The 25,810-nt window shown below is 42.0% G+C and overlaps 2 protein-coding genes across 3 annotated transcripts; one reads left to right on the top strand and one right to left on the bottom strand.

The window, feature by feature from the left end:
* The first annotated feature begins 9,853 nt into the window (after nucleotides 1–9,853).
* Nucleotides 9,854–15,729, top strand: LOC5508776 (potassium channel subfamily K member 15). Its single transcript, XM_001629280.3, has 2 exons — nucleotides 9,854–10,163; nucleotides 12,155–15,729. The coding sequence occupies exons 1-2, from the start codon at nucleotides 9,869–9,871 to the stop codon at nucleotides 12,850–12,852; spliced, it is 993 nt and encodes a 330-aa protein (XP_001629330.3). The 5' UTR covers nucleotides 9,854–9,868; the 3' UTR covers nucleotides 12,853–15,729.
* Nucleotides 15,683–25,387, bottom strand: LOC5508787 (pleckstrin homology domain-containing family A member 8). Of its 2 annotated transcripts, none has more exons than XM_032377606.2 (15): nucleotides 24,884–25,387; nucleotides 24,557–24,673; nucleotides 23,533–23,703; nucleotides 23,326–23,438; nucleotides 22,188–22,281; nucleotides 21,882–21,922; nucleotides 21,117–21,157; nucleotides 20,983–21,044; nucleotides 20,393–20,669; nucleotides 19,679–19,764; nucleotides 18,519–18,577; nucleotides 17,555–17,685; nucleotides 17,130–17,200; nucleotides 16,331–16,392; nucleotides 15,683–16,074 (listed from the first exon to the last, which is right to left on the bottom strand). In XM_032377606.2, the coding sequence occupies exons 1-15, from the start codon at nucleotides 24,930–24,932 to the stop codon at nucleotides 15,886–15,888; spliced, it is 1,563 nt and encodes a 520-aa protein (XP_032233497.2). In that variant the 5' UTR covers nucleotides 24,933–25,387; the 3' UTR covers nucleotides 15,683–15,885. The 2 variants fall into 2 exon arrangements, with proteins under 2 accessions (XP_032233497.2, XP_032233496.2); XM_032377605.2 differs by having other exon boundaries at nucleotides 23,326–23,441; nucleotides 24,884–25,121.
* Between the last annotated feature and the right edge of the window lie 423 nt (nucleotides 25,388–25,810).

The raw sequence follows: 25,810 nt of genomic DNA, 5'->3' as shown, positions 1-25,810 counted from the left end.
GGTGGTCAGATTTTTATCAGAAAACTTCCTCCCTCTCCCCTCTCCCCCAAATTAGGTAGATAGATAGATAGATTTTATTCATGGCACCTTATAAAACATTTACATCGGCGTAAATCCACAAATAATATGTTTTTCTTACTTTGCCTTTTGCATTTTTTTTCTTGTTTCGAATGATTAGGTGACGTCACCGTACGTCGTCATCAAGCTTCACATTTCTTACCTTCATACATTCAAAAATATGTTTCGCTAAGCGCCGATTCACGTTTTCATTCCGGCTCAATCCCATAATTCTGACGAAGTTATTTTCTTTGTTGGCATGGTGTCTAACATTGATACCTGCATGCGTTTTAAGGAAATCCAGTAAATTATCCCGATCACCTTTATAGGCCGGACATTCTAATAGAAAATGCTCTTCATCCCCCACTTTTCCTGTCTGGCATACTAAGCATTTTCTTTCGTTAGGTTTTTATATGGCTTTTCATACCTTCCAGTTACAATTGCTAGCTTATGATTGCTTAGCCTGAATTTAGTAAGGGCAATCCTATGGTCAATATTTTTTACGTCCGTTAGATAATCTTCTAAATTGTGGGACAGTTTAAACTTTATGAGCGTACGCAATTTGTTCTTTTGGGCTTGGTCTTTTCTGTTGTCATTTTGAATAGAGCTAAGCCATGTCTGTTGTTCAATGTCATAAAGCCTTTGTTGAAGAAAACTGTAAGTTGCTTCGGGAGTGTTTGTGTCAGTCAGCCAAATATCGCTCCTACCCGCAAGGTCTAGTATTTGTTTAATTTTTCTATGCCAAAAGTTCTTGTTTTCATAATTAGATATGGTAGCGAATGCTTTGCGGGAGAGTTTTTCGTTATTCCCATTGTTGTTTGAAAGTTTAAGCCAAAGTTTGATCGCTCTACTCTTTGCTTTTGTTCTGAGAGGGAATCGTCCTAATTCAGCCCTACACGCGTTCGAGCTACAGTATCGGTTTACGCCGAGAAGCCATTCTAGAAACCTGGTGTGAACCATTTCTATTGGATCTTTTTCTAACTTTCCCTTGTAGTCCGCTCCCCATATTTCGCTTCCATAAAGTAGGATTGGTTGTATCGAGGTGTCAAAAAGGCGGAGAGTTAGTTTGATATCTTGTCTGAAGTGCTCTCCCATTTCTTTTCTTAACTTGAACATCGCTTTTAATGCTACTTTTTTGAGCTCCTCCTTAGCCAAATTAAAATTTCCATAAGGGCAAAAATGGAGCCCAAGGTACTTTTAACTTTTGACATTTTCTATTTTATAAGTTCCGTAAAAGATTCGGTAATTATTCATAGTTTCCTGGTGTTATTAAAAATCATTACTTTTGTTTTATCTAGATTGATGGATAGTTCGGATGCTTTGCAATATTCTTCGAGGCTGTTCAGATATTCTTGCAGGCCCTTTGCTGATTTTGATAGGATAACTAAGTCGTCGGCATAGAGAATGCAACTTAATGGCACACCGTTTAAGTCAATATCATTTCGGTATTTTTCATTTAGTTTTTCTGGGAGGTCGCTCAAGTAAAAATTAAACAACGTTGGCGAAATCATACAGCCTTGTTTCACGCCTGCGTGGCATCGAAAGGATTCAGTTATGGAGCTTCCAATTTTTACGGAAGACTTGTCATTTGAGTACATTGATTGGATTATGTCGAGGAAACGCCCAGTAACACCTACTGCTTTCAGTTTTTCAAATAGTTTCGCCCTAGGGACGCAATCGAAAGCTTTACTAAAGTCCAAGTAGCACGCAAACAGGAAATTGTTTTTTTTTGGGGGGGAAGGGGGGGGTTTCGCTTTGACATGCTTGTCTATTATTGACTTTAGAGCGAAAATGCGGTCTATTGTTCCTTGCTCTTTCCTAAAACCACATTGTTCTGTTTTCAAAATGCCCTTCTCCGTTAGGTGATTGTATAATCTTTCGTTCATGATTGACATAAAAACTTTGCCTAACGTTGACAAAAGTGTTACGCCCCTGTAGTTTTCAGGTTCCGATGGATCTTCCTTCTTATGAATCGGGACTATTAAACCGTAACTCCACATTGTGGAGTAAACCCCAGAGTTTAATATTTTGTTGAAAAGGTTACCGAGATAACTTTTCAAGATCGTTTTGCTGCACTTCAGAAATTCGTTCAATATGTTGTCCGCGCCTGGTGCCTTACCAGATTTTAGTTTTTCTATGGCTTTTATAATTTCTTCCTCGCTTATTCTGTAGTCCAGGGGCCCCTCCCGATAGTTCCCATGATCTATTCGTCCGTTTTGCTTGGGCTGTGCTTCATTTGTTGCATTCAAATTTTTGAAGTGCTGAAAATATTTTCCCGCATTTTCAGTCTCAATTGGGGACGCTTTTGTTGACTTACCGATGTGGAAACAGTTTTTCAACTGTCTCCATAAAGCTTAGAATTTCTAAAGTCGATATTATTGATTATGTTCGCGTAATGATTTTCTTTTTTTCTTTTGCACGTTTTTTTTAAAGATTCTCCTTTTCCGATTCAGAGCATCTCTTAAAGAATGATTGTTTGGTTCTTTCGAGATTCGGTATCCAAGCGAGCGAATGTTTTCTTTTTCTGTTTTACATTCCTCGTCAAACCATCGTTTGTTGTTGTGTGTGTACCGTTTTTGTGTTTTGATACTTCATACCCGCCGCCTCGCATGCCTCTTTAAGCGCTTGCGTAAATTGAGCGGTCATTGTCTCTGTGCTATTGTTTTTAAGTGCGTCGCTTAGTTTTTGTTGCATATCATTAGAAACTAAAATCTCTTTCAATTTCTCCTGTATTCCGTCCTTCCAGATAAGTCTTTTGAATTCTGTTAATCCTTCATTTTGGTCTGTCCTCTCTGCCTCTGCACCCTTTGATGGGCTCCGGACAGATAAAGCATAAGATAGAGAGCAATGATCAGTTAGATGTGGCTCCAGAGGTTTGACAATAAAATAGTTAATGGTTTTTATGATATTATTTGAAGCAATCGCATAATCTACAACGCTACTTCCGTTATATTTGAAACATGTTTTTCTTCCCTCGAGATCCCCAACTGATCTTCCGTTCAGAATTCTGAGATTGAAAGCCGTACAAATCTCTATAAGATTTTTCCCTCGGCTATCTGTCGTGTTTACGTCTTGAGAATTTCTGCGATTTGTTTTATCTGAACTTTTTGCTGTTATCATCGTTTAATACATATTCCTGCAAAGCACCTTGTACAATGACGTCACCTTTTGTGGAAAAATTAAGTATTTCTATTTCGAGATCATCAAGTAATTCATTGTTATTCTCTCTTTGTGGACTTAGATAAACTGTTCCTATATAAATATCTTTCTTCAAATGAAAATATGTTTTTTTAAGTTTTATCCACAAAACGTTCTTATTCATTGATGGCATGTATACAACGCCATTGTTTATATTATTTTTAATATATATTACTATTCCCTCATAACTTCGTGAATTGTTTGAACTTTCTCTATGTTTTACATAATGCTTAAAATTTGTAACTTTTAAGTTTGTATTTGGTATTTGCATGTGTCTCAACTATACCAAAAATTTCATGCTTGTTAATTGTATCCAGACAGTCATTTTGGTTTAATTTGTTTCCAAACGTTTTACTGCTGAAGCCATTAATATTCCAGCAGCCGATTCTTAATTGTGAATATTCTGGAGAAGGTATCGTGAATGTTAAATAAATAAAACAAAAAGAGCACTTAGCTTGGACGGTGCCTTCTAAAATAATCTGCTAATGTGTTGAGGGCTTGCAAGGGTGGGAATGATTGGTCGCATGAGCCCCACATTGTCATTTTCTGCTGCTTATACGGTGGCGCTCTTGCTCTTCTTTCACTTCTCTCTGTGTCCCTTCGCAAACCGGTTCTAGTTTTGATGTTTGAAACAAACTTTTTGGTTCCAGTGTTGTTATTTAGGTGTAAATCGTCGTGAAAAACTTCTGGGTCGAGGTTTCCAAAGGTGTCACTTGTAACGCGCTGATTGTTGATGAAATGGGCCCCATTGTCCTTGCAAATGTCTTCGTAGCAGTAGTTTGTGACGTCTATTTTTGTGCCATCTCTCTTGGGAGCATACAAAATTCCACTGACAGCTATTCTGGAGCTGGGCCAGCGACCTTTGAGTGCGTTTACACAATTTTCCATATTAACAGCTATTTCATTTACACGCAGTTTCTCTATGTCATTTGTGCCTGAATGTACAATAATGTTTTCATAATCGTTCCTGTCGTCGTCCATAGTTTGTATGTATTGTAGAAGCTCTTTCGTTCCTCCTGCGACATATTGTTTATTAACGAAAGGATCTGGATAAAAGCGCCGTTGTTGGATTCCTCGCAGGATCGAATCGCCGATCAGTAGAATTGGACCTTTTGCTTCACTGGTCTTGGGCTTGGTTCTGTTTGCGTCCATCCTAGTTTGTCTGGTCGGACCGGTCTGTTCCAATGGTTTTGTATTTGGACGTCCATTGTTGTCTTTTCCAGGTCTCACTGGCTCTTTTACCGCGGCTTTCTGGTACACCTGGCTGCACCTCGTCCTGGAGCGTTTCAAAACGGTTTTTAGTATCGACTGTGTATGTGATTTGTCCCCAACTGTCGTCCTTACTAATTCTCTGGCTATCTTTATGACTGTTCATGTCTTGCGGGCTGGTCACTTCTATCGTGGAGCCCTCTGTCTGGTTAAGACAGGGCGATTTGGTGATCCGTGATGTGAGTGATTGTTCTGTATTCACGAGTTGCTCTTTAATTTCTCCCAGCTCTCCCAGTATCTTCAGAATAGTCTCTGCCGCTGACGTCGATTTGTTTTTTATCAGTTTAAATTCACTTGTCACTTTACTTGTCAGGCTTGATATTACTTACTTCGGACCGTAGCATTTCAATCTAACATTCACATTCCCTTTTAGCATCGGAGATTCCGTGTTTTGTCTTCTGTTTCCAGTCTTCTATTTGTATGCTTTGCTCTCCGATCTCGACGGTATTCTTTGTAACTTTATCTTCAATTTTAGCGTTAAACACTCTTTGAGTCGCCATGAAGGCCTCGATTTCCTCATACCGAGCATCGTGCACCACCTGCTCTTCCATCTTGTTTTCCTTCTCGATCAATTTAGCCGCTGGTTGTTCTTTCGCTCCAGTTTGTATCTCATTCATGGCGTTACTACTGCTTTTAGTAGCTAGAGTAGTGAGTTTACTTATATAAACGTCTTTTCCCGCACCTTGCACCTGCAGCGTGTTCGTACTCGAGTAAAAGTTTACGGTCACCGATTCGAATTTTAGTACACTTGTCGTCACGATTTGGTTTACGCTTACTAGTTTTTCGTTACTTCCTTCCTCCATCAAGTGCACTAGGAAATCTTTTAGTTTATCGGAGTTTCCGCTCCATTTTAGTTGGTTCTTCTTATTAGTACTAAAAATTTTCAAGCTCCTCCATTTCAGCCTTGCTGCATGCCTCCTGCTATGTGTTTGGTTCACTTCCCCCCACCCCCCCCCCCCCACACACACACACACACACTCGATTCATACGTGACCTTACCACAGGGATCTTTATGTCCTGGCCTGGTTGCAACCATCTACCATTCCACCCACCCTCCCCCCCTTACCACCGGCCCCACGAACTAGCCAGCAAGCTCTAAGTGTTAGGCGATGGGGGGTGTCATAGGTTTGCCCTCAGCATTGGCGAGCAATCGGGTCCAAGTGTGCCCGGAACCGCCCCTCCCCCACCCCCCTTGATCCCCCCTGTACGTAAGTGTTTAGGAAACAGAATACGTCAGAAACTCTACGTAGCTTGGTGAGCCGCCATCGTAACCGCCACAGGTATCTCATACGCTCAACCGTGACTGTGGCATTGTGGCATGTCAACTCTCGGTAGATAGTTAGCCTTACCTCACAACACCGAAAGGGTAGGAAACTGCAGTGTTCCCCTGCGGCGGGACGTGGAAACGCAAAAAGATCGAGTAGACACCACCACCATACAGATGTGACGACGGGCCAGGGCGGCCACTAAGCCCATCAGAGTGAGGGCGGGCCAGGGCGGCCACTAAGCCCATCAGAGTGAGGGCGGGCCAGGGCGGCCACTAAGCCCATCAGAGTGAGGGCGGGCCAGGGCGGCCACTAAGCCCATCAGAGTGAGGGCGGGCCAGGGCGGCCACTAAGCCCATCAGAGTGAGGGCGGGCCAGGGCGGCCACTAAGCCCATCAGAGTGAGGGCGGGCCAGGGCGGCCACTAAGCCCATCAGAGTGAGGGCGGGCCAGGGCGGCCACTAAGCCCATCAGAGTGAGGGCGGGCCAGGGCGGCCACTAAGCCCATCAGAGTGAGGGCGGGCCAGGGCGGCCACTAAGCCCATCAGAGTGAGGGCGGGCCAGGGCGGCCATTGAACCCATGCGAGAGAGGAAGGGCCAGGGCGGCCCCAAGCCCATGCTAGTCAGGGCGGGCTAGGGCGGCCCTATCGATGGCGAATGGGTAATCGAGGCCCTAGCCCATTCAATCCCGGGCAGGAAAAGGAAGTCATGCGCAGATACTACCGTGGGCGGTAAACCGAGTCCTTCAGTCCAAAATATCGCGGGGGTGCAATCGAGACCCGACGCTTTTTCCATCGCGAATGGGTTAGCGAGGCCCACTACTCCTACTATCGTGGGTGGATAAGCAAGCCCCTATTATTACTTTGGTTCGGCGCTTAACTTGCCCTGGGGAAGGGCTAAATAAGGTCATGCTGTGCACTCGGTGCCGCAGAGCCAAGCACAATCGCGGTTTCTCTTCCACCAGGGAGAGCTTTAGGAAGCAAGAGGGGCGTTAATGGGACTGCTAATAGGGACAGAGAGATGAATTGAGAGTGAAGTCTGAGTGAACAATTGGTCCTCGAGACTTGCGTCACGTGGAGAATGACGGTTGTTTACCAGCTGAATCACCCCAGGGGAATCCCAGCCTCAAAGGGGCTCTTCTCCTATGAGGTAAGGGGCACGGCGGGGACGTTGAAGCCCTCTCGCGACGTAAGATGCCCGTATTACGCAAGGGTTCGTGCATATGGGTGTGAGGCAGTGTAATAGGCGGCTACACAGATATCGAACTCTTTCTGTAATGGTATATGGTTACAATACATTCAGAGTACACGCATGAGCTACCCTATGAGGCATGTGCCTGCCCTTTAAGCTATTATTATTTCGGAAAATCTCACCAGTAGGTGATCGGGCATTGCCGGCTGGTAAGCAAAGGGTCTTGTCTGCTACTCCCCACTTAGCGTGTTCGGGTATATGTAGTGCCCGGATACAGAGCGGCACATTCCCAGGTTCGGAACGATTTAGTCCGTAGGACAGCTAGTTACTCAGGCGGTGGTAGAAGCGTGCTGTTAGGCCAATGGCCATACATAGTGCTTATACCTTTTTCTACCAAGACGGCGAGGCGAATAAGTTTTTCTCAAGCGGGCGTACGGAATGTATGGTGATGGTAAATCGGATGGGTAGGGCCTGCCTGTTGGCCACAGGGCAGGTTTGCGTGCCTGGTTGATAGGAATACTTGCTGGCTTTTTACTTTGCCGGGCTCCCCGTGGTGACCCGACCTTTGCTCTTCAAGTGCTTGTTCTCCGGTGGTGCTTGGTTATGTTTGGGGTCAGGAGGTACCATTCCCCGGTCCTCAGTCCCTCCTTTTCGAGCACCTGTTTGGGCGGGGAGCTGTGGCCCGGAGGCCCGGCTCCCCGGGTGCGCTTGGTTAGGAGGTCCCCAAGCTATCCGATACCTGACCACAAACTTATCAGACGATGAGTTTAATTGAATGATGTTTTGCTTTAAGCCTCCCTCGCAAAACGCATGCGAGGAGGCTAGCTTTGCTTCCAAAAAAAAGTAAGTTATAAATTTAATGCACCAAGATTAGGGAGGGCAGTTCGATCGTTTTGAAAGAATGTTTTGTTAAAAAAATAAATTTCGTTATATATAGCTGATAAACAAATGTAATATAAGACTTGAACTCGATAAATCTTATTGGGATGTGAAGATATTAAAGGTGCCTGAATATTTGTCGAAAGTAAAAGGAAAATATTTTAACCGGGAAAGGTATGTTATCATTTATCAATAACACTAGCAATCGGGCGCGTTTGTGTGGACGTTTGCCGTAAACCAAATTATTTAATGTGTCATTCAACATTTTCCTCCAAATATGCCAAGTCAATCTGATTTGATTCAACACAGGAAATGCTTACAGGTAACAGTATAGACATTTAGTTGTATGAAATGTTTTGACATGACAGTCTCTAGGCGAACAGAACGAACAATAAAAAACGATAAAATAAATTTAGGCATTGGCTGAAGGCGGAGCTCCAAACGACCAAATCCTTGCTTATTTTCGCTTAATAATTAATAATTAAAAAATACTAAATATTATTATTATTTCTGTTTTTTGACGACGCCAACGATTTCACAGATCACGCGACCAACTTGTTATACCCCCTTCCCCTCACATCTACATGACACAATAAGTTTAGGCATACCAGGTTTCGGCGAAATGGTGGTTTTAATTTATTGACGTCGTCGATGACGTCACGTGACCATCCCATTGCACCACACCTGACATCTACATGACACCTAGTTCGGTTGCCATACTATGTTTCCTTCGTAAAATATAGGTCCTTTTTTTATTTGATGACGTCAGGATATTTTGGCTTCTAATCAATTTTTGATTAGAACAAAACCACATCAAATCAACTTTGACTACTCTAGCCTGCTTGCAGGCGGTACTCTCGGTGTTATCATCGCGGAAAACCCGCTCAGTTCTGTCAGTTCGGTGATTTGGCGCCAACTTGAATTTTAAGCCGCGTGGTTCCTGGGGGCGAGAAGCCCGCTCGTAAGGCCTAACAAGGATTGGCTGGATTACCTGCACTGTTATATTGTATTCCCGTTATGCTACAAATGCATGTATACAGATATAACCTAGATATAGCCTGGTTTCCATCTTCCGTCTGTCGCTTCAGTCGTATCTGTCGAGTGAAAACAATTCTATACGACAGATACGACCATGCCATGTGCAAACTTTTGACACAACAGACGCGACAGATACGACAAATGACGTGTCGCTTTGAAGCGGCAGCTTAAGCAGGCAGATACCAGTTGGAATTCTAAATGTTTTTTTCTCTCTGGAATTTCTAGCCAAAGCTAGCCTGCGAGCTGTGATTTCTTACTCTCTTAGGCCAGCAGCGAGCTCGCCGAATATTCTCTAGAGATTTTGGCTTGCGCTCCCTCCGCAAAAGAAAAGGTCCGCTTATGGGTCACATTAAAAATGACAAAAGAAGCTAATCTAAATCACAATATAGTCAGCCCCCCTCCCCATAGGCGACTAAAAATTAAGACCTTCTCCTCCTCCAAAAAAAAAAACTTAATCCTCCATTGTTCATTTGATTAAAGTTCCCGTGTCGCGACGGGGCTCCTGTGGGATGGGCCGTGGGGATTATTTTTCACAAGTGTTTTCAATGTTTTCCACAATTTGAAAACAAATGATAACCACGTAAAATCAAATTTCAGCGCGCGCTGCGTCCAATCGCGGTAAAGTAATTTTGCTCTAAAAAAAAAATATGCTTTTGCGTAATTTTGCCCGTATATTATATGCTATGAAATATCAGACTCTCTTTAAAAATGTATCAAAATAAAACCGCTAATGGGTTCCTGGTAAAAAAAAATGCAGGTTGTTTTGGCAGGCTAGATTATTCATTAGCCGCAGGAAATCCGCGCAATCACAAACTCAGCGGTCTATTCACGCCTCGCATATGAATATAATAAAAGGCTGAGCATCTTTGTTTTTGCTTGACGTGACCCGGGGAATTGTGTTTGTCTAGCCGCTATAATGATAAAGTCATACCCTTATTAGGTATACAGAGTGTATACAGAGCCCTTGAAAGCATGGCTGTGCTAGCTGCAAGCACGATAGTCCTACTAATACGAGTCTTCCTTCTAACAGGTTATCTTTTGATAGGAGCGTTTATATTCCAACTTCTTGAGAGGAAAAACTTTGCAACGGAGCTTCGAGAAACAGTAGAAATCCGCCGCAATATCCTCGCAAAATATAACATTTCACGACATGACGCCTCCAGATGGGCGCGAACGTTCCTCTCTAATCCACTGATGGAAAACATTTCACTGGAATGGAACTTTGGCAACTCGTTTGTTTTTGCCATGGTGACCGTTACAACAATTGGTAAGTCAGTGAAAAAACTGTAAAAAAAATACAATCATTATAAACACAGTTAAGGCATGTAGAATGTCAAAATATAACATGGAAAATCGATCCAGTCTTCAATTTTTATTCAATGTTTTTTTTATAAATGCTTCAAGGAAAAGTGTTATTGGCTGCTAACTTCAAATCTATTTTATGATATTCATCGGAAAGTTTGAGAGCATGTAAATCATCAGAAAGTTTCAGAGCATGTAAAAAAAAATTAATTCTGTCACGGCCACAGAGCAGATGATAAATGACCCAAAGTTTGGGTGTGTTCGTGAAGGCAGAGTCGAGTATTGAGATATAACTGTCTTTTTGCCCGGTCCAATCTTTCTTCTATTCGAGGTTGGCCAAGAAATGGTCCGTTTCAAAGCACAAATGACCAACAGACCTTAGTGTGGGTGTAGATACGACTCGCAGTTTTGGTCGACTCTTGCCATTTAATATACGAAAAGCTTCTCTTTTAAAAATGTATTATGCCCTTTTGTTCCCATCAAACGAGATATAATATATCGCAAGCAATATCTCTGTCATATTAATTGCAATTCACTTTATAGATAGAATACTTAGGTGTGCCTAAGTATTCTAAGTATACTATTTGTATACAGGGATACAGGGTTTTTTTAAAGCGCACTTTCTTGGCAAACTGATAACATTCAGGCACATCTGCTTCACTAGGCCTTGCGGGTCGTATCAGCACGCTTTATATATCTTTCATCTTGCGTAGACAAGAGGAAAATAAATATTGACGATGACGGCGGCTCGCATAAGTAATGCTTGAAACTAATTATTGGTGGGGGGGGGGGCATGATACAGAAACATTAAGAAAAACAATGGGGGGCACAGCCACGCCCCTACTGGTCATTTCCTTATAATTTTTGAGAATATCGGGGAAGCACATGCCACCAGTGCTCCACCCCCTGCTACGGCCCTGAACCACCTACATATAAAGAGATGTCACTTGAACTTTTAAAAGAGGTGTTACTTGAATTTTTTGACGTGGAAACTGTTTCAAATGCAACAAAACAGACGTCTGTTACTTTTTATAGAAGATTGTTGAGTTGAGTGATGTGAATAACGTGTTACCTGCACAATAGCCCCCCTCCCCCTCCCCCCTTGGACACACCCCTTTCTCCCCTTCATATAGCTAGCAGGCGGTGACACCGCATCCAACATCAGTAAAATCCTTTTTACTTTTTTTAGACGTGCAAGCCTTGTGCAAAATCATAATAAAAAAAATCGAAGTCGTTTTGAAATAATAAAATATTAACAACCCGCGAGAGTAAACACACCTTATGAAACATACATGGATGAAAATACAGAATCGTTTAGTATAAAACCAAGAGAGCATATGCTCTCTTGATAAAACTATAACAAAATGTGCGTTGATTGATTTTGGTTGGTTTGTTTGGTTTTCAGCACCAACTTTAAAACAATATATGAAAAAATACCATCCCGGAGTTACTCCAGCATAAGGAAAAAATATGAAATATTAATTTTTTCGTGCAAAACGTGGTTACCAAGAATATAGCGGTTCTCTGGTTCTAGCTTTAAAAAAGCATGCTATCCCGCAGCATTATTGTCAATCGCTCTACCCAGACTCTGAAAGGAAAACCTCTAGGTGTGAAACACAGAAAACGTGACACCACAGAAACACGTGACAACACAAAAACAGAAACATGGAAAGAACGCCATGGACCTGTAGACCTGGTTAAAATACGTTTTTTTAAGCGGTATTGTCGGAAACCTCAACCAAAAGGGGTCAAAAGAATCCGCGCAATTTAAAGTCATCCGCTCTTAATTATCAATCACATCCTTAAAGAAACTTCCAATAGACAAATTGCTTTTAAAATTTTGGAATATTTTTCGCGTTTTCCGTTAAAAATCATCGACACCGTGAACTGGTGACAATGAACTGTTGACTATGCCGTATTAACCCTTTTCTCAACGCACGAATCTTGCATTTGCAGGGTACGGCAACATTGTTCCCAAGACATTCGGTGGTCGCTTGTTTTGCATTTTCTACGCGCTGCTTGGGATCCCTGGTACCTGCCTCACACTCAAGGCAATCGGAGACAAGATTTCCGAGAAACTCTGTGCTCTCATCAAATTCTTGGAAATGCGTGTTTTGAAGCGTCCGCGCCCGCAACACCTTGAGCTGAAGACAGCGGTTACTAGCATTGTGATGGCGGTGTGCGTTGTTCTGCCGTTACTTGCGAGCGTTGTTTACTACAGGAAGTCTGAATGGACTTATTTCAATTGCCTGTATTTCACGTTTATTACGCTATCCACTATTGGCTATGGGGATTTCCTCCCCCATTTCGAAAGTCGTCTGGACTTCTTGCTCATCACTGTAGCGTTTATTGGCTTGGCATTCGTATCCAGTATTTTTTGCTCAATGAATAATTTGATGGAGACATTTGGGTTGACGGCTAGAATTGTGGACTTGCAAGACTCTGGTGAGGATGATGACCATGGTAATGAGCTCGAGGAACTGCGCAATAACGACAGCTGCATGAATATTTCTGAGAACCAAGACAACGCTTCTAAGAATAACCGAGATGTCACCAGTAAAAGATCTTCAAAGAATGACAATAAAAGCCGTCAAGAGTTTACTGCAGATACTGGAAAGCGTAACTCGGTTTCAGTAGGTGTATTTCTAGCCTGACATCTATGAAGATACTATATAGAAAAGAGAACACGTCCTCAGTTGTCTCTAGGGTGATTTAGATCCACAACGCCGGCAAGAAGACGCCGCCTCGCGCACGTTCGACACCGACGCCCGATTAAATCTCGCCATTTTCAAGTTGTGTCAAGTTGTAGTGAGTTTTCAACACTTGAGGAAACCATTCCACTGCCCGATAAGAAGTGAGCCAATCACGGCTAACATCATTTTTTGGGATCACTACCAGCCAATCAGGTTTCTTTTCTGTCAAATGCTTTGACATTTAGCTGTCACCGTGCGCCGAAAAAGATGTAAACAGCTTTTCGAAGGTATTGGAAGTTTTGCTACAAAATGATACTTTATCTACTTGTTCTTTGTCTTTTTTTCGAAAAGAGCCGATGCCACGGCAGTGTTTGGGGTACCAGTTGCTACAGACATCCACGATTTTTATTGATATTCAATAATTATTTAGACGATCTTTTCATTAACTCTGAAGATTATAATTTGCTTTTCGGAAACCCGTAAACAACCGGGACGCTACCGCTAGCTTTGAGAAACGCTCTTCCTCGCCCGGAAAGGTATCCCGAAAACTCTCCCGGTACCCTAACGGGCCCCGTAATTACCGGGAGTTTTGGGAAACGACCCCCAGGACGGCATTTCATGCTTTTTCACGTCCTCTTCAGGACGGGACGCTGGCAAAAATTAGCTTGCGCACGCAATCGAACGTGCGCGAGGCGGCGTCCTCTTGCCGGCGTCGTGGATCTAAATCAACCTTCTTTCTCGACCAAGACGTCTTGTTCTGTATCTCAGTAGGTGGGTCAGGATCTTATCTTTTGCGTGGGCGTAATTTAGGTACACTATGGCCACCCATTTAGTTCATACAAATATATCTATCAGAGGTGACATATTGTTATATGGGAGGCATGGACGCTGCGCAGCCGGGCCATGCTATCCCGGATAAAAAACATTATTTGTTTCCTCTCGGCTGCTGCTTCCTAGTAGCTCGGCAGCCATGACGGATACTCATGGCTTCTCCTATTCACTACTCGTGGTAGGAACATTTCTAGGGGTTATGATAAGTAATTCGCGGCTGGTCAAACAGAATCATGCTGATGACACTGAGTCCCGTTGAAAACAATCCGTAATAAACCCGGTAGGCTGGGTGTACCGGGGAATTCGCCAGACGGCATAAAACCCTACCGGGGTTGATGGCAAAAGCCTTCCAGTCAATAAGGCTAGCGAGACAGCCGAGAGAACATAAGATGTAGATAAATACCAGAAGCAGCCATGCGCGGTTTTTCCCAAACTTGGTCGCTTTTTCATCACTTACGCAAAGGTACGCAACGCAGCGATGACAAAACACAATAATCAGTACCAGTGTCGCCATGGCAACGAAGACAAAGGTCAGGACTCCAGTGGCTTTGCAGGCCTGGTCACCATAGTTCCAGCGAAATTGCAGCAGTGTAGCTACCGTGAGGGGCATGGTGATGAGTGCGGTAATGACGCATGCGGGCGCAAGGGCTAGCACGAGTCTGTTAGTGAAGACGGAGCCGGATTCCTCGGAAGGACGGCGGTACCCCAACACACACAGAATGCTGTTGCCAATGACGACGGTTGCGCACATGCCAATCACTCCGGCTGCCTGTAGTGACAGGGACATAGCGGGTACCAGGCCGTACGCGTCCATCTGGGGGTCATGGTTGGCGTCGATATCATCAGGGGACGCAGGGCGCGACGCTCCATTCATCTAAACGGGACAAGATATGAACTTCCTTTTTTTTAGCTCGAAAGAGATAAAAAAAGCTAGATAGAAATAGGCATCGATTGCTGGCACACACATGCTGATTTTGTTTGGGGAGTGCTGTAAGTTGTTCACCAACGATACGTTGTCTTTGTGAAACAAAGGATGAGATATATTTTTTAACTTCCCCTCGGTGATTGATTCGGAATATAAAACTGGCAAGAGCGGGCAAAACAGATTGTTAAGTGCTCTATTCGAATAGTTCATATGCCCCTCAGAGTGTACTTGAAAACGGGAAAGGAATACGGTATTTCTAGTTCCGGTACTAAAATTATGATTTGGAATAGAGAGCAACGATCATTAAGGATTGTTTAGAAAGCACGATTTGGTCTAAGTGACCTGGCTACGACAAGTTCTAGGCCTGAATTACACAATTCGACTTTCGCACGTCGTAGGCTGATTTACACTTTACGACTCGAATTTTAGAGGTGTCACGGGCAAGAAGCAAACGACTACATCGTGCTGTCTAAATAAGGAATCACCATACCTTATATAGATACTGCAGCGATAAGAATCACTCGATGAGAAAGTAACACGAGATAATAGTATCAGAGATATATAATATTCAAGTCAGACTTTCAATATCATCAGACAAGCAGGTCGGGGTTACAAACCCTCTTGTTACCTTTTCGACCCTAACAAGTGTTTGCCCTTGTTAACCTCCTGTGAATTAGTTAATGTTTGCTCTTATTAAGCTTTGTTTCACTTGAAGCAGAACACCCCAGACAGTGTTTTTTTTTCGGGGGGTTCCCAAACTCAAGGAAAGGGTACTTGTGTATGTGTAAAGGAAGGGGGGGGGGTTACAGCATAAGACAGGTCTCCTAGTTTTTTTTTTCTTTTTCCATTAGGAAACTGCAATCCATCGCCCGGTTTAGGCGACGGCGATGTACTTTTTGTCCTGTTTCAAATACAAATGACCTAATTCGCCTTATTCCCTTTAGAAATGGCACACGAACCTTTATGGGCTAATATCGGGCCCGAAAAAGAATTTGACAGTGTTTATGTCACGATCTAACAATAGAAAGCCACATCCAATTGTTATTAATTTAATTTAATTGAATTAAAATATGCAAGTCTAACTAGTTTGCACCATTTCTCAAACCATGACAGTGTCTGTTCTCATGTAGTTTAGCGTCTTTGGGAGACACAAATTCTCAGTAGTATTTGGTGACGTGGGATCGGAGGGATCCGTAAAAGCATGAGGCAAGAAGGACTATTACAGGCCTTAGTGAAGTCTAGACAGTGAGATCTGAGTCGAGTTTGTTGCTTATGTAAAACAGATTCAAGTTCTGGGTGAGAGCGCCCAGCGCCGTCACACAACTCTTCATGTCACTCAGCACCACGTGACTAGGCGCCAGGCCTGTCTCTGTCGTGCCGAGCGTAGTGAGGAAGTCCTCTCTGTAAGGCACGGCCTTAACCGCCAGCTGAAAAATATTAATTAAAAGAATTGAATAAAAAAAAAAAATCAGAGATGGGACACTTGGCCAACAAATGTCGGCTGACTGAGATTTTTCAAAGACCATGGATGCGACTTCTTCGAGGTTTGTTGTCTTGTTTGTTATATTTCAGGAATTAAATAGTACAGTTTTTATTTAAGAAAAGGATAGAATTTCACAGCGATTCACGGAGACGAAGTGTCACTGTCGGGTAGAGGAGAGATGAGGAAGTTTTGTTACTTACAGCGAACACGCCTCGTACGACCCAGCCGTGGTATTTTCGCAGCGTCTTTTCGTATGCAATTCCTGTAAGGTAAGGGAATCACGCAGTGAAAACTAGAAACCAAGACAGTGAAGGGTGTGTTTTTCACCCAGCTCCAAGGGTGCAATCATAAAACAATATCTCTATCTTGGCGGGCCTAAGCGGGAAGAAATCCATGGGAGCTAAAATACATTAATTTATCACCCGCCATATAAACCTCTTCCAAAAAGCTTGTCATTGCAAACAGCAAATGTCGATTGGTGAATACGACCGAAGGGCATTATGGATCAATCATACAATAATCCATTAGGCATCGCGGGAGTTCTGCTTTCGGTATCGAAAATGCCATTCGCCGTTTGTACTGACAATGTTTTTTAATTAAGTGATATTTGCGGCACCTTTCGAGATAGTTCCTCCGCTTCAGGAAAATATGTTTCATTTTCATTCAACCGACATTTTATTCATGGAAGGGGGGGCGGGGGGGGGGGCTGAAAGGCTCCACACTTGAGGGGACTTCCCCGCGTTGAGGTGGCTCTGGACCACACAAATCGTTCATAAAGTACTACAAAATAGAGTTTCATTTTGATACAAGCCAACTCAAGGCATGCTGGGTAAGGTTTTCAAGTTGTAACCCCTATATTCACCATAATTCTAGAGGGCTCTGCCCTTTTGAAAATTAACCATCTGACCTAAGCCAGAAAATTACCAACCCGGTTCCCGACAGGGCAAGCGATGTCCTGAACCAGTGGGTTATCACAGCAGTTCTTATAGCCTGACTCACCCGCGGCCACAGCTAGGTCTTGTCTGCCCTTAACCACCTCGGCCAAGAAGATCTGCATGAATTCTAGAGCCCTTGCAAGACAAACACGAACTTGAAACATGAAGTGACAGAAGTGACTCATATTTAAGACACCCAAAGATATCAAAGAAGATATTTTTCAAAATCAGAAAGCGTGCACAAGACCAGCCCTATGAAAAGTGCTGCATGTATCAAGAGCAGAGAATTGTGAATGCTTACAGAGGTTTCCAAACTTCTTTTCAGCCTATATGGAATTTGTTATATAATAAGCATTATTTTGTAACATCAATAATGGGAGTGCCGTTTTTAGTGCAGGTATTGGGATTTCTCAAATCCTAACAGAACTCGCACAACATTTTGCGTGTGGCTATTTCGGGTCTTATTGACATAGAGATGTAAGGACATACCTTTTTAACCAGAGCAGCGCATCCGTCGCAGAGTTCTTGGCAGTACAAGTGTTGCTCTTTAGTTCTTGGTAAACGATATTTTGAAGAGTGTAGAATGCTTTTGGATCGGTGTCGAATTTACTTGATATTTTCTATAAATAATACATCATTATCATCACTTGAGATTTTTTAGGGGAAAAGGCAGCCGTGCATTCATTCAGGTTGTTAAAGAGGGGGTGCCCATCACGAATCACGGTAAAAACCTTCACCCCTCTATTGACTATCATCATCATCACTTGTCATGTTCTAAGAAAAAAAATACAAGCTATGTATTGATCTAGCCTGCGTTTCATACGAACTAAACCTTAAATGTCAATCACCCACGCCTTTGTTATTGTTTATCATTGAAAATACAGCAGTTTATTCGCAAAATAAGTCAACGAATGAAGTCTGATATGTTATTGGCGATAATTGATTGAAAATATCTTGGTTACCAGGCCCGGGTGCGAACGCATCCCCCCCCTCCCCCACAACGGCCGAAAGTCCGCTTTTGGTTCTCGATAGACGTGTTATTTGTAGACAAAATCAGAAGATAGATCATTCTGGTATGTATTCAAATCCGACAATAAACGCCCCGTAGAGATACGCAAAGGCAAATAAATCTTTTTTTGTTCTTTCGGAAGTGGTTAGATATTTATCAGAGAATTCATCCCTCTGGGTCCACTTCTTCGGATTTCGCACCCCCCAAGAAAAATCCTGGGTTCGGGCCTGGTTACTCCCTTATATTAGCCGATGGAAATGGATTCTATGAGTCACTAGGCGTTGAGCGGGAGCGTAAAACGGCGACGTGATTGGCCTTTATTAATTTATATAGTATTGACCGTAATCATTATATGTTGCATTGATCTTTATCATCACTTGGGTTTGGCTAAAAACAATAAAAGGATTGATCGTCTCGATTAGCAAATAACAGTAGTGAGCTTACCCGTATATTGCCCCCGATATCCATCTTGACAGGAGCAAATGCTGTAGAACCCATCACGTCTGCAAGACAGGATTATTGGATAATACTGGGTTCCATTCAAAAATCTGATATTTTAGTTTTTTAATGCTAATTTCAGACTAGAATTTCACGTGGAAATCATGCTGAAATGTCCAAGCAAGCGCATACTAAACAATTCAAAACAAGCAGTTTCACCCTGCTATTAGGTAATTCAGACATCTCGCGAAAATAGAAGACGAACGCTGGAGTAACAAGGCGTTTTAGGCGACTGTTTCATCCTTGTTTACTTTGACTATGGGCAAGACACTGAATATCAATAATTAGCTTGTTAATTTGTTACGCTTTTTTTAATAATTTTACAACGCTCCGGGGGTTGATGGTGCGAAGTGATTGCTACATTGTCAATTAGAGTTCATGAGAGACATAGTTCCCACGAGGATTTTGAGTAAGAAATCTCCATAGCCTGAAAGTATACTAAGAAGTGTCAGCGATATCAACAAGTTTTTAAGAATGCAGGCACGTACCCAGGATTTTTCTTGGGGGGGGGGGGGGGGGGGTGCGAAATCCGAAAAAGTGGACCTAATTTTTTCGGGGGGGGGGGGGGGGGGGGGGGTTGGAGAGGGAGTTCTCTGATAAAAATCTTACCAACTCCGAAAAAACAAAAAGGGTTTTGTTATATCTTTGCAGTATCTCCACGGGACGTTTATTGTCGGATTTGGCTACAAAAAAGTCTGACTTATGGATTGTTGATCTAGCTTATGCTTTATAGTTTTGTCTACAAATAGCACGTCTATTGACAACCAAAAGTGGACTTTCAGCCGTTGTGGGGGAAGGGGGGTGCGTTGGCACCCCCTGCACCCCCTCCCCCCCCTGGGTACGGGCCTGGAATGAAACATAGGCAATGCCCTGCATGTTGTCCTCGGAAAATGGAAGCAGTGCAACGCCATTGCATTAGCATTTATCAAAGATGGCTTTGGAGCATTGCCCAAACTCAATCATGTAGTACCAAATTCTTGAAAGTCTAGTTTCCAAGAAAGAAACTAAATTTCGACCAGCCATCTCGGCTAAACCAAGTACCATAGAGTAGTTGTATAGGTTTTATATTACATGTGAGGGTACATGACCACATGTACAGTACATACCAAAGAAAGGAAGAATGCATGTGCATGCAGCCAGGAATGACTTTGTGGGGATACCGCCATCTGGTGTAACTATCACATCTTCAAATCTGTCAGCATAAAAGGGTACATTCACCATCACAATAATGATAACGGGAAGAAACTTAAATTGCATGCGAAGATGCAACACAGTAATAGATTACCAATTAGATATCAAAGCTTCTAATTGAGTTTGTTTCTAATAAATATTCTTTGCATTTATGGAGGGTTTTACGGGATTTGCCTAAAACGTTTCTGCTATCATAATAAAATGTCAAATAAATTAGGAATTTTTTTTGGAAAATCTGAACTGTCAAAGACAAGCAAAATGTGCCTGGTAGCATCTGCAGGGGGTGCAGCTTCCCCCAACCCTGTCTCTCTGCAGCCCAGGGGCGTAGCCAGGGGGGTGGCCTAGGGGGCCCGGAACGCCCCCCCCCCCCCTTTAGTAGCCAAAAATACAGTAAATGTATGAGACATTATCTAAAATACAGGAGAAAATGCCTTGAAAGTCCCTTTTGGGCCCCCTCCTGTTAAAAATCCTGGCTATGCTGCTGCAGCCCCTGAATGGTGAAGTTTATTCAATCATTAATCTCACTGAATAAGGTTAACCTTCTAAATAACAAGTTGTTCTAAAAGAAAGTTTTGTCTCATAGATAGTTTTATCTTGTTTTGTTTGTTGTAACCACAGTTGTCGCCTACTTGTGCTGTGTTGATGAAAAGAATGTGATGTGGTCAGGCTCCTTGGGCTGCTCAGGTTCTGCATGTCGTGGTGTGGAAATTAAATCTGAGGTCTTGGCAGGCTCACTAGCACCGTCTCTGCTAGCAGAGCTACTAGGTGTTGGTATTCTAGGTTTTCCTGTTGCAACGTTTGTTGTTCTTGGTGTTCTACTTTCAGTGTTTCTCGGTGCTGGTGCTTGCATGCTGTGTCTTGGCGGTGATGGGCGTGAAGGTGAAGCTTTCTCGCCAGAGGAAGAAGCTGTCAAATCAAAATGAGTTAAAGGTAATTCGCATATTCAAATTCTGAAACAGTACTTATCTATTTTCTAAACAAGCACAAAAAAGTCCAGTTTAAATGCTGCTATGTGTAATATTTTAATGCAACATGTAGCACTGCAATAAAGTCAATTCTCTTATACCAGCACTCACAAGATAGTGATTAAGTGTCACTTTTAGTTAAATCTTTGTATTTCAGCTAAGCAAGGAACTTATTTTCTTTCCACAATAAAGAGGTGTTTGTGAAAGAGGGTTGATTGGAAGGCGAGAATTGACTAAGTAGTGGGCATGCCTACCGCTTGCACTTGATCCAACAGAAGAGCTTGCAACACTGGAAGTGGGTGACAAAGGTGGGGTTCTGCAAAGACAACATCATAGGCATTGGTATCTAGGGAAGGGGGTAGCATATCTAGGAAAGTAGGCCTCTGACCTGTGCGAGTCCCGAAGAAGGTGCTTCCGGAGTGCTGCATGCTGTAAAAAACACCACAACTGAATGAGAAACCCATCATCTTTAAATAACAAAGTCATTAATACCATCAATATCCACATCATTTTCATCATCGTTGCATAACAAAGCCACAAACACCATCATCACCCTGTTTATTGCCTTCACCATCTAACCACCACCATCAACATCATCATCATCACCCTGTTTATTGCCTTCACCATATAACCACCACCATCACCATCATCATCATCACCCTGTTTATTGCCTTCACCATCTAACCACCACCATCACCATCATCATCATCACACTGTTTATTTCCTTAACAATCTAACCACCACCATCACCATCATCATCATCACCCTGTTTATTGCCTTCACCATCTAACCACCACCATCACCATCATCATCATCACACTGTTTATTTCCTTAACAATCTAACCACCACCATCACCATCATCATCATAACCCTGTTTATTGCCTTCACCATCTAACCACCACCATCACCATCATCATCATCACACTGTTTATTTCCTTAACAATCTAACCACCACCATCACCATCATCATCATAACCCTGTTTATTGCCTTTACCATCTAACCATACCATCATCATCTTCACAAGTTTCACCACCACCATCACCACAGTTTCCGCTATCATGATTGCCATAAATTTTTGTACAAATTATCACAATAATAATAACAACAGGTGTGCATAATCAATGTACATACAATAATAGCTGATTACTTACCTCAGAGCTCTGCGGAGTAGGGGAACCAGGGGGGGAGCCCACTGTGTGGAGAAGTAAACATTTGAGTCGTTCAAATGAACTCTAAATACCAGTCCAAGGTTATTTAGTATACATACAATCCATATAACAACAAAAAACAGTAGGGGCTTGCAAATTCTTTACTGACATGTGTGAGAGGATAAAACCTCTACTAGCAGGCCACTGAACAGCCAAGCAAATGAACAATCACAAAAGAATGGTAGATCAGCGTTCTTCACAGGCATGCCTACCTATGTGCTATCAATAATACTTCATATGTGTACTTACAAAAACTATTATCAGCGATTTCCATACAGTCACACAGATTCTTCAAGAACTCATCACATGTGGCCGAAAGCATGGTGGCTGCCTCATTGAATTCCTAGGATAGCAAACAGTCAGTTTTTTTTGGCAAACTGCATTATTAGTAAAATTAGATGTTGTTTTCTATGTAATTTGACAAATTACTTGTGTACTGTATATATCTATTTCAATAAAGGTTGTCAGTGCAAAAGACAAATGGCATTTGCCCAAAAGCAGTTCTACGACTGAAAGATGTTATGGGTAGTAAAAATTTGTAAAAATAAAGGTGATAAATAAACTCAAGAAATGTCAGAACCATATATTAATTATATTAAATGGATAGTCGTATATTTTATTCATCTTTTTTTCTAAATTTGGAGCAAATATTTTGGGATGCATGGGTGCTTTCGGTCGTAAAACTGCCATTTGTCAATCACCATTTGCTGTTTGCACTGACAACGTTTTCTTTGAAATAGGTGTATGTTAGTATTTTGTAATAACAACATCAATAAAAATGTCAAATCCTTAGAGCGTGTACAGTATGCAAAAAAATTGTCTTCAAAGCATGATGCCTGCTGCATACCATCCCATGCACCAATTAATCACAAAAGAATGCATGTCATGAAACATGATACACAGGGTTAACTTACAAAGTAGTTAGTGGAGATTGATAGGGGTAGCGATGGGTAAATCTGAGACTTGCTGAGGTGCTGAGACCTGTGTTTCAGAATCCGAGCCGGAGACTATAAAAAATTTCGTAATCCAAGCCCAAGCTTTTCCGCCATTTAAAAACCGAGCCCGAGCTTCTTTTTTTTTCTAGCTTGTTTTGGGATAACTTGCTCGAGGTATGTCAGAAACATCAGTAAAAAACAGAATAAGTAGAGTTACAATTCATTTTTGCTACACTACGAAAAAAGAAGGGGAAACGAAAAATAGCTGGTGCTTCCGCCGGCTGCCAAGGCCTAATGAAACCCCTGATACACATTTAACACTTCAATGTTTATCATTCTAATAACTGATTTTGATTAAACTTTTCTCCATTCAAAGATCACACTTATCTTCTAAGTACTGTTCTCTATTGCAAATTGAGTGTTTCATCACTGAGAGTAAACTATAATCATACCTGGTTGTCGTCTTTCTCTGTGCACATAAGCTTGATTGTGCTTATTTGCTGTAACAGTAGACTTCTATACATGCTCAGTTCTTCCATCTTCTCTTTCAGCTGTGATGTTTTTGCTGCTGTATAAAAAATGCTATCAAAACTATAGCCTTTCACAGAGAAAACAAGACATCCATACAACTTTTGAAAAAAATTATCTTCTTTACTCACAAGTTTGTAGTGGCTTTTTGTCATTTGGAGATGGGCATTGTGTTATGCAGGCTTTAGCGGTTCCCATGGCAACCACCCATTGTTGTCTCTCTGCAGGAGTAGCTGCACGTAGGTATATGTATTGTTCTGGCGGGATCCTCAAGTCTATTCTGACTGTATCAGTAGGGTGAACTAGAGACAAATGCAAAAGTGATGGCTAATGTGAGGGGTTGTTTAGTGCTAAGGGCTGGGTCCTAGAGTGAGTGGGAGCTCATTCAAAAGGGAGTGCTTGTTTTGAAGAAGGGAACTAAAATTCTAAACTTAGAGGAAATAGTTTTGTAATTCCTTGGAGATTCAAGGGCTATAGGCCGTGGACTCCAGAGGTTTGGGGCTAAATTTCTTGAAGAACGGACAAAATGACAAGGGCTTTTGAACGCCTGATGCACATATAAACATTCCATTCATGGAAGTGAAAGGCCACCAGCAGATAGTTCTTGGAAAAGACCCTTTTTTGGTTAAAGAACCAAGCATTTTGGTTTTGGTTTTGAGATTATTGCATTTCTTTTTCGCAAGCATTTTTCACAACACATTCTTTAAAAAATGTTACAGCAAAGTAATATACAGATAGATAATAGTCCCCCTGATATTATCTACAAAGTTCTATTAATAAGACTTCCTAGCCAAAACAACAAATTGTATGTGGACACCACTGAAATTTTAGGATTACACGCTTCTCCATAAATATCGAAATGGCCAAATCAAAACTTTAAGCACCATTTGGTCAGCTTAACTTTTGACATACACCCCCAGCCTGCCTTACCATCGTAAGAAAACTAAATGAGAATCCTGACCACTTAAACAAGCATTTGAAAGTCACTTTCTACAAAATGTGGTCAAGATACTGTATAATGTGATTAAAGATTTAGAAACAAGGTAAAAATCTGATTAAGAAAAAAAGCATATCAAATTCACTTCCTCGATCATATTTTGATTCGATAGTAATATATAAGTACTACTTAAGTATTTTGTTATTTCTTTGTCTTACCAGAAATCTCACAGCAACTCATCTTTATGGAACCCCGACTTCCAAGACCAACTTCTTCTTGGGATTTGTAATAAGAAAGAACTCCAACTTCCAGAACAAAATATCGGGGCTGCCAACCTTCATATGAATAGAAAATTGACAAGTTTTAAAAAGATATTCTTTTCTTCATTGAGAGACATATTATTAGAATAACTATTAAATAAATGGTTCATTTGCACAGTAAAATACAAGGGTTAATTCTCAATTTGGTCCGGAATTTTTTTTTAAATCCTAACTCCTAATTCTTGTCTAAGTACAACATTTTGACATCAAAGCCATGATCTTTACCACTTAGATAGTTCGTCCACTTCCATAACGTGCCCTCCATCAAAGCCATGCTGGGACGAAGGTTTTGCGGTTTTATACCCCTGACAAGATCAAATGAATCTCACTCAAACCCGCAGCTGTTCCGCATTCACGCATAGCTGCAGTTGTTCCAGCTTAGCCAAGATTATAGTACGGATTTTTTGTCAAAGTGGCAGCCATCTTGCGTAGACAATATTGTTCGCAGAGGGCTTTGGGTAATCGACAAATGGCGTTCGAAAAGGCAGGGAGGGGTACGACAAAATGGAAATATAGCCAAAGGGCATTTCTTCAGGCCAAAGAGTAAGACTGAGGAGGCGAGAGAAAAAAGACATGTCCTGCTTAATGAGAAACACACAACTATAAATTAATTACTTAAAAAACCACTCAACCTTCACAGGGTGCCATTCGACTCTTTAGAAGGTTGAGCGTTTGGTTCTGAAATCATTGGAAATTTTCGACTTTAAAAAAAACAACACGAGAACTAAGTTTAGTCGATAGGGATATGTCTTATTTTAGTCAATGTTTTTTTTTTATTGCCATTGCATTATGGTTGAGCAGAAGGGGATTACACGGGCTACCTGTGCTATGCTGTAAATGTATATCATGAAAATTATTCATTGAGTGTAGATTTCAATTGGAAAGAAGCTAATGATGCTGTTTTCTATTTATGTTTTAAAAATAATTAGCATTTCGTATATTTGAAAGCGGCCAAATTTTCACGGGGGAGCATGTCCCGAGAGCCCAGACCCCCCTATACATACTATGAAAAATGGGCTCGAAATCCACTTTTCTTCCTGGCTTGTTGGTATTTAAGACCAGCTCCGCCACCCCTTTATGGGCATGTCTAAGTCAATGCCTCCCCCTCCCCCCCCCCCCCCCCCCCCAACACACACAATATTTTTATTTTAT

The sequence above is a fragment of the Nematostella vectensis genome, chromosome 2 (genome assembly GCF_932526225.1).
Source record: "Nematostella vectensis chromosome 2, jaNemVect1.1, whole genome shotgun sequence".
NCBI classification, from domain to species: domain Eukaryota; kingdom Metazoa; phylum Cnidaria; class Anthozoa; order Actiniaria; family Edwardsiidae; genus Nematostella; species Nematostella vectensis.
The sequence above is the reverse complement of the archived record's forward strand: the minus strand, read 5'-3'. Positions and strand labels throughout refer to the sequence as shown.